Source organism: Gymnoscopelus microlampas, assembly GCF_963454915.1.
Source record: "Gymnoscopelus microlampas genome assembly, chromosome: 9".
Lineage (NCBI taxonomy): Eukaryota > Metazoa > Chordata > Actinopteri > Myctophiformes > Myctophidae > Gymnoscopelus > Gymnoscopelus microlampas.
This window is the reverse complement of record NC_139946.1, coordinates 9384092-9395698: the sequence shown is the minus strand read 5'-3', so window position 1 is coordinate 9395698 and position 11607 is coordinate 9384092. Positions and strand designations below refer to the sequence as shown.

General features: G+C 41.9%; 1 protein-coding gene across 1 annotated transcript; it reads right to left on the bottom strand.

Moving 5' to 3' along the window:
- Positions 1 to 5580: 5580 nt before the first annotated feature.
- Positions 5581 to 11023, bottom strand: use1 (unconventional SNARE in the ER 1 homolog). Its single transcript, XM_084067205.1, has 8 exons — positions 10918 to 11023; positions 9410 to 9459; positions 9047 to 9125; positions 8646 to 8798; positions 8298 to 8310; positions 8127 to 8157; positions 7539 to 7701; positions 5581 to 7295 (listed from the first exon to the last, which is right to left on the bottom strand). The coding sequence occupies exons 1-8, from the start codon at positions 11017 to 11019 to the stop codon at positions 7113 to 7115; spliced, it is 774 nt and encodes a 257-aa protein (XP_083923331.1). The 5' UTR covers positions 11020 to 11023; the 3' UTR covers positions 5581 to 7112.
- Between the last annotated feature and the right edge of the window lie 584 nt (positions 11024 to 11607).

Genomic DNA, 11607 nt, shown 5'->3' with positions numbered 1-11607 from the left:
ACGCACGCACGCACGCACGCACGCACGCACACACACACACACACACACACACACACACACACACACACACACACACACACACACACACACACACACACACACACACACACACACACACACACACACACACACACACACACACACACACACAAGCACGCATGCATGCACGCACATAGACACACAAACATCCAAAACACACATTCTCACATCCCTAATCTGTGCGAGGAGCCTCCCTTGTTCCAGGAGGGGCCGTGCACCTGCTGTGGCAGCATGGAGCCTCTGGCGGCGGCGGCGGGGGTGGGGGGGGGGGGGGGGGTTGAGGGTTGTGCAGGGGGCCCTCGGAGGTGCTCCTGTTCTCAACCCACACTAGTTTCATTCTAAAGCACACTGCCACTGCCTGCTCTCTGTCCCCCTGGCCCCTGGCCCTGTCCCGGTGTCTGTTCCAAGTCTCAGGCCATGGCCTGTGGCATCTGCCACCTGTCCCAGCTCTGGCTTCAATACTGTATACAGTCTGCACATTATGCCCCTAACAGGGTTTCCCTTCAGGGCCTCGCCTCAGTTTCAGCATCAATCCCCAGCCCAAGGCTCCTCTCCAGATCCAGTCTCCATTGTTCAGAGACAACACAGCGCTATAGCTCCAAAACAACCTGCAACAAGTTCTGACGTCCAAGCCACCTGCAAACCGTGTCTACCCTCAGGCTTCACAGTTCACACACACCACCCCCTGCAGCTTTCCTACTACAGCTCCACTCCCCCTTTTAAACGCTTAAGCCCTATAGCCTATACTTTGTCGTACGATGAATGGCTAAAATAGCTGATCTACAAGCTCACAACCGCGCGCACACGCACATGCACACGCACACGCACACAATATCTCCTAGCTCTGGCTCACAAAGCTGAGGACCAGAAGCAGCCGCAACCTTCAATCCAACCCGCTGGGAGATCCAGATACATGAAAAGGTGAAAGAGCAAATAACCAAGAAATTAAGCCTCTCAGCAGCCCTACCTGGGCTCTATACATCAAAGGCTGAGCAGAAACCAGTAGGGAGGTGTTTGTTTCACTGGGGACTGTTTCAGCTACGCGCGGCCTGACAAATAGGCTGGAAGGTTCAGTGCATTAACCCACATGTTGACACTTGGCCAGGAACTCTTGGGGATAGAGGAGCAATAAGGGTTTGCTGTGAATTACATATAGATTGGGTTTGTTAGGCGCTCATAATGCTTGATGCCCTTCCCACAAATGCATGCAAGCACGCACGCACAAACAAACAGTCAAGTACAACAATCTCAGGAACAAAACAGCTCTTGTGGCCAGCCATATGTGATACTCTTCTTCCAGTGGAGGAATATGAGGTTGGAATGGACATTTCCATTTCTAACACTACACTCAGAAGAGGGAGTAATCAATGCATGGAGGCCTCTGTGCTGCATTTGTTTTATAAGAAGATGCATTGTTTTGTATGGTTAAAGTGTCATCAGGTCCCCTAGTAAATTAGCTGGCTGCAAATATTGTAAGTAGCTCTTATGACCCTGTATGTATATTTGTATTCTATGTTTGAAATATGATATTCTCAGTAAAGCTGTTCCGACATTAATACAGCACATCCTCAGCCATCGCAGACGTGAAAGTGGTCCTTATAGATGCTTCAACAACTGCAGCAGGCGGGGAGCTGCTTCAACACAGATCTGTCTGTGCATGTGTGCATGTGTCTTGTGCTGGCAGTGTTGCAGGAAAGGAACCCTCATTAGGTTGGAGGGAGACACAGACACAACACAACCACACACTGATATACAATCATGTGCGTGCGCGCATGCGCACACACGCACGCACGCACGCACGCACGCACGCACGCACGCACGCACGCACGCACGCACGCACGCACGCACGCACGCACGCACGCACGCACGCACGCACGCACGCACGCACGCACACACACACACACACACACACACACACACACACACACACACACACACACACACACACACACACACACACACACACACACACACACACACACACACACACACACACACACACACACACAGGCAGGTGGGTTCTCTCGAGGGAAACGGTAACGGCAAAACGAAAACATGGAGACGTCCACAACACCTGTGTAGTCAAGAAGAGAGATCATGAGATTGAGGGCGACACACTGGTTCAGCACCTCAGCTCAGAGGATGACACATGACAGACATGGGCAAACCTGGTTTACTGCGAATCAAGTTTTACACAAGGCAAGTTCAACACTGACAGGTTGCTGTGTGCGAATCAACCTTTCAAATTGTACACAAGTCTATTTAGCTACTTATGGCGTTGAACTCGACTACCAAAAATATAACTCTGTGTACTGCAGGGAAAAGAGGTTCAGCTGTATCAAAGATGTAAGTTCACTGACTGATAATCAAAGACAATTGCAGTGTATACAAATCCTATAGCAGCAAAGAGACTGGGAGAGAAGCAGTTCTATCACTGAATGTGTGTGTGTGTGTGTGTGTGTGTGTGTGTGTGTGTGTGTGTGTGTGTGTGTGTGTGTGTGTGTGTGTGTGTGTGTGTGTGTGTGTGTGTGTGTGTGTGTGTGTGTGTGTGTGTGTGTGAGAGAGAGAGAGAGAGAGAGAGAGAGAGAGAGAGAGAGAGAGAGAGAGAGAGAGAGATAGTGGATTGCACTAAAACCTTAGAGGCAGTAGTCTTTTATACACCCATTAGCTCATTAACATTACAGAACATTTAGGAGTTTGTCAAAGGGACATAAAAAACACTTAAACTTTTGCTCCCTCAAGGCAGTCAGGGAAGGAAATGAAAAACAAAGAGAGAAACAGAGAGAGAGAGAGAGAGAGAGAGAGAGATCGAAAGAGAAAAAAGAATTGCCTTCATCTCTGTAGGCAACCTAAATCCTCACTGTAGCTGCAGCCAAAAACTAAATTAAAAAGACTGGAGTGGGACTGGGTGTTTAAAAGCCGCAGATCTGCACTGTGTAGGAATGGAAGGTCTCTCAAGCTTACAACTTGTTCTTATGCTCTTCACTGTTTAAAGGGATCAAACCAATTAAAACCAGACTACAATGCGCACGCGCGCACACACACACACACACACACACACACACACACACACACACACACACACACACACACACACACACACACACACACACACACACACACACACACACACACACACACACACACACACACACACACACACACACACACACACACACACACACCCCTTCAGGTGGGGGGGGGGGCTGACAGAGATAGATAGGTCAGTATAATATAAAGATGAAGGATACGCCTCAACAGAGCAGGATCAATGTCAGATTATTTATTAAAATAAGACTTCTTTGAAAATCAATTGTATGCGCCAACACAAAATATGAATTGCTATTTGTTAACAAGGTAAACAAGGTTGAACTCAACCCGTTTGACAGGGTCAGAGGTCAAGCAGTTTGTTATCCATGAGCCACATGAGCTCTCTTAGTGTCTATTCTTCCTCAAAGCTCATAGAAAGGGTGAATATATTACAATAGCATCTACTTAATGTATACTAACCAAGCCCCACGAGTCCATCTAAGTAGGACAAGTAGACAACACCGAGAGCGGGTCATCTTTGAGGACTTTCAGTTAAAAGGGGTGCCATAACAATTACAAACATGACATATCCCACCAGTGACAAACTAGCTGTTCAAGTTCAAGGGACCGCTTCCTCAAACGGAACTAGCCTTGAACAGCCAATCAAACATTGGTGATGGTCTGAGAATGGAGGCGCAAACAGCTGTGCTCAGACACAACCTCATTTGGTCTCTTGGTGGACCTGCATACCTCAGCTTCCGAAAGCAAGAAATACCCCCAGGGGATCCCAAAATATACATCAGCCAGGCAAGCAAAGCCGGGCCCTAGCCCAGCCAGCCATGAGGTGAGGCAGCAGCCAGGGAAGGGCCAGGGGCAGAGCAGCAAGCCTGGACAAGCCAGCCTGCTACACAGACCTCAGAGTTGGCTGTAGTCTGCATTCAAATCAACACAGAGAGAGACATTACTGGAACTTCATTCTTAACTTAATTAGAACTTATTGGCAGTTACTCTTTCATTATATCCTTGCTGCCACTGTTTTGCTAGTGAGCGTTGATGCCTAACTAGTAGATAAAGTTCAGCAATAAAACAGAACAGAGCCCTACTCTGAAAGATTAGGGCCTGCACGGTATGTGCTGTGTTCAATTCTGTAGCCTACTGCCTTTATTTAGCCATACCTCTATCCTCAGTTCTAAATAGGTAGTGGAGTTAATTTGGGATTCGTGGCTTGTTCGGGCTATTGAGGTCATTGGGGTTATCTACTGCCATTCTAATGTCACGTCTGCCATCTGGTGGCCACATCGACTTACTGCATTAGACATCACCGCAAAGGGTACTGCATAGTGAAGTAAATTTCGCATACCATCCATTGATTGTATATTTTATACAGTCAATGGTATAGATGGTTTCACCATCACATGTACGGTATACAAGCAAAATTAATATATATTTCCAAACAAAATTAGGGAAGTAAAGAGTGTGCATAATTTCTAGTTGAGCAACATGATTGATGCAGGTTCTCAAATGCAACCCATCTCACCATTCTATGATTAATAGTTCAGAAGTTGTGTATGATGTAATTTCAGTTTCAGTTTTCAGTTCAGTTTATTTTTATTTATAGTGCAACATCACCCCAAGGGGTCTCTGTGCACTTCACAACAACTAATTTATAATGTGTTAATCAATAACCGACTTTCTTGGCCTTGAACTTTGACCATCAAATTGCACCATATGTCAGATGAGTTAGAGATGTAATATTTGAAGTTTCATGACCTCTTGACCTGATGTTGTGGACTTGGCTCTGCTTGGAAACTGATTTCCCTCCATTTCCAAATTTTTCCGACATGCTTTTTTTGGGTACAGAACGGAATGTTTACAGGCCTCATTCACATGACGACTATGCCATGTCAAAGTATACTCAACGTCACTCAAACTACTACTTGGTCTTTTTACCTCTCAAACCTTTGCCCCAAACGTGCCCGGAGTCAATTCCTGCCAGTTCTTTCCTTCTGCGCCTCTTGTCTGGGGATAGGGTTGCAATTGCATGTAGAAACCGAAAATGTTTCAGAAATACAAGCATGTTATTGGAATGCTGGTTCCAAAACTTTGACCATGTTTTATTAGCTGAATCACAAAGTGATGGCAAAACTATGGTAGTGAGTAAGTCTTTCTGCATGTCAGTCCGCAATGACCAAATACACTACATATATGAAATCTCTAACTCTGTATTTTGTAGTCAAAAGTAAAGATCAAAATGTTGAATAACTGATTGATATATTGCTGCACATAACTTCTCAATTATTCATCATAGACAGATTTGAAAGCTTGTCCAAAGTCACTCCTTCCATGCATTAAGTTCCCAAGATGACCTACGATACAAAGTAAGCATTTCACAATAATGAAAGCATGACTTACAAAGATAATGACGCAAATTGCTGTCGAAGTTCTGCGTTTTGCTGGTCAACTACGCACACCTCAGTGACCTTGTTTTTCTATTGCTATGAGAGAAGGGGATAACCTTTCACAATAATTTACTGTACACAAAACACATCACCACCACCACCGTAACCAGTACAATCTGTCAAAACATCAAGACACAAAACAAACCAAACGTACGACTGTCATTAACCAACGTACATTTGTGGAATAAGCTGCAAACATACACAATTACCAAATTATACAAGAGGAAGCAAATGAATGAATTTGATCAATAAAAAACACTGTGTCACTAGGCCTTAGCTGAAAAATTACATTTGTCTGCCATTTAGCCAAACAATATTCTAATTTCTAAGCAAAAGACAAGATTTAGCGCTCTAGTTTAATGAAGTCAGATAAGTGATGACACTATTATCGTGAAGGACACCTAATTTTGGTGGTGGACGGTTCAAGGTACAGTTAGTATGTGAAATATTACTTTAATACCCAGGAGACAGACTGAGTATGCTGCCATTGCAGAACTAACAACCTAGCTAGTGGAACAAGGATTATGTGATTAACAGGCCTTACACACCAGGAACGTGACGAATAACCAACCCCAAAATGCGTTGGTGAATATTTCGCATTAAGCTATTCATATGGTTGATGCCTCATTAATACAGGTTGCTGCTTGTATTCACAAGGAACGTTTTCCACGTTGCTTTATTGTCGCATTCTGTGTGAATGCACTCATGACACAAACACTTCAAAAATATATATTTTCAGGCAAATTAATCGCACTAGCCCAGCCAGCCTGGGCTGGTTCCCGGCGTGTAAGAACATTAAAGGAACACTCACCCTTATCTTCATATAATTAGTCCTCACTAATACTCATTATAATATGTCACTATTTCTGTCTACTCACTCTGGATCTCATTGGTTGGATATGGACAGTTCAGAAAACTGCCTAACAATGACATCATTAATAGACATTCCAAGCTAATTTCTCTTCCTGGCAAGATAGCAGGTTGAAATAGAAGATATTGTAAATGCATAAAAACAACTTTGACATCTTGTTTGACATTACCGAACCTGCCTACTAATGATGTCAGATCTAATGATGTAGGCAGATGTCTTAACTGTCCACAGCTATCCTCTGCGATGCAGAGTGAGTGGACAGAAATGGTTCCATCTTATAATGAGCATTATTGAGGACCTATTATATGACGATACGGTTGAAAATGGGTGAAGTGTTCCTTTAATTCCCAGAGTCTGTTCCATTGGATATTAAGACTATTCTTTAGTTCCCAAAGGGTCTTCAACTGCATTTAATCTATATGCTGTTGTGCTACACCTGGAAATCATGTCTGATCCTCAGTTCCTTACCTTTTCCCGAAAATGACACTGATGTTTAAAAACATCTCTGGGCTTCTTTCAATGATTCCTATAAGCCTGCACAGTAAATGAAACATTTAACTTCATAACCTTTCGGTCCATCAAACAGAGCTGATGTGGAACTGACCCCAGCTGTGCTGTATAGAATACATACAGTACAGACGTAGTGTATAGATATGTATACCTATATTCCTATATTGTTCTGTAAACCGAGGCTTCCAGGTGGTACACGGTGGTCATCTGAGCCTGGGGAAGATTCTGATGAAGAGGATCATGCTGATGAAGGTGAAGGAGACCAGGATAAGCATCAGCCACAGGAACCAGTTGACAGCCTTTTTGGTGTGCTGCTCCAGCCGCTCTGACTCCGTCTTCAGCTTCTCAAAGTTCGCGTCCGCCTGACGCATTGACTGGCTAAGAGTCTGCATGACAGAAGGAGGGAGACCCAACAATAAACTAAATAAGGAGACACCAAGCTCATGACAAATATTGTCTGTGAAGAAAATAAATCAAATCTTAACCCTAATAAATAAAATATATCAGTGTCCCACACCTAAAATTGGGTGTGGGACACTCCTGCCGTCTGTAAATGGTGATTTTCTTTTACCGTGGTTCAGAAAAACCCTTATCGTCCCAGGCCCACCCACCGACACGCAAACGTTTACCTGGTTGTCCTGTTTGATGAGGTTCTGGGCTGCCAGTGTGTTGTTTTTCAGGTTCCTGGCCAGGTTGAGCATATCGTCAGCAAGCTTCTCCTGCAGGTTGTGGTGATGTTGCAGCACAGCATCCAGCTCTGCAGCAGACTGACGCTCATCCACAGGCACACCTCTGCAGATGGAGAGATTGCATTCATATTTAAAAGCATTCGGCATTTAGGCTCTCCTAGATGAGAGTACCGTTACACCAGTGGTCCTCAAAGTGGGGTCCTTGAGGGGGTTCCAGGGGGTCCCCAGCAAAATAAGTTAATATAGCATAAAAATCAGTTTACCACTTTAACCCCATTTTATACTTAGGCTATTTGAAAATAGTCAATATACAAGCTTGCGACGCGTTGTGAGCTTGTAGATCGGGTATTCACATTGTAGTGTGAACAATATGGTGCAAGAATTGAATTGGGGCGGTTGAAAATAATTATGCGCCATCACAGTCAATGTTACATAATGAAGTAATTTTTAAAAGTATGGACAGATTTTAAAAGACAATGTCTCTTGCATTAGTTCTTACTGAAATTAAATAATGCTTTAAATCTTTACCTTCTGTTTCGCAACTCTGCATCTGAGGTACCTATGAATGATAGAAGGAAATCACACCAATACATGTTGATTCTCCATGAAATAAATAATGTCCTAAATATGCAGCTATTTTATAATTCTTTAGAAGGGATACTGAAGTATACATGTCTCCGAGTTGATTATGATTCTTACCTTTGCCAATTCCCTGTGGAGAGACAGAAAAGATGATTCAGGATGTATGCAGTGAGTAGAGAATGTGGTCTTTCATCTTTTTGGTTTTATTAATTAGCCACCCAAAATTGATGTACAGAAAAGCCTATTTAGTTTTTTCAAATAAGGTGAGAAAATAATTAGGTGTGACACTACACATCACCATGAATGATATTGATGAACATGTAAAATGAGATTACCAAGGTATGTTAAGAAAATGACTTGTTAATGGACAACATGTTCTAAATGTAGAACCAGTGCATATGTTCAATGCAGATGGAGGAATCAGGATACCAAGTAGCAAAACCTGGAGCAAATAGGTAATCGTACCGTGCCCAGCAACTCATTTCTCATCTCCCCTGTACAGCGAGCTTTGGTCTGCATGTGGACAGTCTTAGTGGCTGGCATTCTCTCGTTGGCTATTGTCGGTGTCCGACCAGGAGCAAGGAACTGATTAGCTAAGGCTTTCTCTGTTGGGGAAGACTGCACACAAACACATGGGAGAGCCATAAGATGAGAATCCTATGCTGGCAGAAGCTAAGTAAATACTACTACTATTACCTTTCTCTAATAACTTCATTACTAGAAGAAATAGATTGCATAGGGACTAGAATTGCATTCGCACTGTTAAATACTGTTTCAGAAAATTCAGTGACAATAAATACATTCCGTTTAAAATATAGAATCAAGTGAAATTCTTGAGTAATAATCTTTTAAGTACTAACACTGACCAGTTTCTCTGCTTCTAGAAGTCCTTTGAGGAAATCTACTTTCCGTGTGTAGTCCGTCAGGACTTCTGGTGTGGGTTTGCTGGGGAAATAAAGAATTGCTGCATTATCTTAGAATAACATGGCATTACTGTATAAATGAGTTAATTAACACAATAAGTTACATATTGCATGCCATGTGGCTAGGCGCAACATACAGTACTCAGCTGTGCAGCTCATCCCACAAATGCATACTCCTTATAAATGGGGCACCATTTAAAAAGGAAAATAAACAGGTTTTCCAACTGTATAAACGTTATTACCAAGAAGCATTGTTACAGGGACAACTGTACCTTTTTGTTCGATTGTTATGTCTGCCTGACTTACCTGGCACTCTTCCTCAAAGCCACCATCATCTCCTCCAGAGCACCAACATACTAGAAGTGAGGAATGTAAGACCATTGTTTGTTTGCTGTTCATATACATTGACTGATGTTTATATTGGTTTAAAGTAGCTAATCTACTTAAAGTAGCAAAGACGAGGCAGATTGTAAAACATAGATTGTATGCAAATGAAATCATCAGCATACAATCTTGATACCAAATGGATCAAATATCATACTTTTTGTTCGAAAAATCACATACTGACAACATAAAACAGACAGACAAACAAAACACGTACTGCATTATCAAGCAAAGCATTATCAGTAAAAGAGGGCAAACCTTTGGAACTCTTTGCCTACGGTTCTAAAACTTGAGACGGATGGTAATGTGTTTAACAGAGGACTCAAATTATGGTTGAAATCAACTCAACTGTGCTCACAGGTATGGTTACTGACTGCTGGTTATCTGAATGATTATGTCTTCTTTTCTTTTCACAAGTTAATGTACTGGGTCTGATTTTGATTGACTATGTTAATTATTACAGGTATGTATGTATGTATGTATGTATGTATGTATGTATGTATGTATGTATGTATGTATGTATGTATGTATGTATGTATGTATGTATGTATGTATGTATGTATGTATGCATGCAAGCAAGCAAGCAAGCAAGCAAGCAAGCAACACACACACACACACACACACACACACACACACACACACACACACACACACACACACACACACACACACACACACACACACACACACACACACACACACACACACAAAATCAAATAAACATAGCATAATACACACGTTTCAGCATGACATCTTTTTTAGCATAACAAGCTAGCTGACTTTAAAACAGGACAAGATCCAGTGGGTATTTATAAAGAGTATTCAATACAAGGAGGGCATCGTGAGGTGCAGATAAACGCACAGCCTTTTCGCAAAATTTCATTTTCAGTTCAAGGACGCGCAATTTGGAACAATCTACCCACTAACATAAGAGAATGTCCATCGTTTACATATTTTAAAGGTCCTACTATCATGGACAATCAAACATGTGAACATGTTTAAATAGGCTTAAATGTAAGTTTTTCTAGTTTTCTTGAGTGTCTTGTATTTTAGGTCAAAACTACTAACAACTTCTACTGTTGTTTTTTTCCCTCTCCTGATTATACCATTTCAGTAATGTTTGTGCTCTTTTATGTTGCTTGTTTTCTGCATGAAGACTACGGATGGAAATTAGCATTCTTGCTAAAACCGGTGTATTTACACGGCATTTTATGTGTGGTGTTCATTAATATGCACTATCCCGTACAAATAAACGTATACAAAGAAAAGAAAACACATATTGAGTGTCATTGCGGTCAGTGGCGACGTGGCTATCAGTCACTGAGCCTTACTGTCAACAACAATATGACAGTCACGCTTTTCTTTACACTAAACGTTGAAGCAAAGCTGCCTTGAGAAATAGAAGTAGCGGCAATTATTCGTTACTTTACCTTCTCTAACCTCCATTCTTCTTCCCCTCGTTTCTCAGAGGCTATGGACTCGCAACGAGACAATAGTCTGATAAAATTAATTTCCAACCTGGACGAAGCCATGTTTGTAAAAAAAACTGACACAATGTCGCGAGGATTTGACGTCACGTCGGCAGAACGAGTGGGCGGGGTTTTGTTTGTCTGACAAAACATGACGGTTATCAAATTACCATATTACCAGCCTTTTTGCAGTATAACTGAGTACATTTACTCAAGTACTGTACTTAAGTACAATTTAGATTTATTTTTTTTACTTCAGAGGCAAATATTGTACTTTTACTCCACTACAATTATTTGACTTACTAGTTAGTAGTTACTAGTTAAAACATTTCAGTATTTTTACTTTTGGTACTTTAGTCAATTTTGATGCCAATACTTTTGTACTTTTACTCAAGTAACATTATTATTGAAGTCTCAAAACAGTTCTTAAAACACCCAAAAATAAATCCCATACTACATACCACAACTTCATCTTCACTTCAACCAGCAGTCCTCCAATTTGCAGCGACTTTGAGTATATTTAGAAAAGCCCTATATGAAAATTGGATGAATTACTATAATAAAATGTTATTCTCACTTGATTACTGTATTTTACTGTATGGGACATACTTATGGACTTGCTTATGCACAATGGATTCTTCATTGCATTTA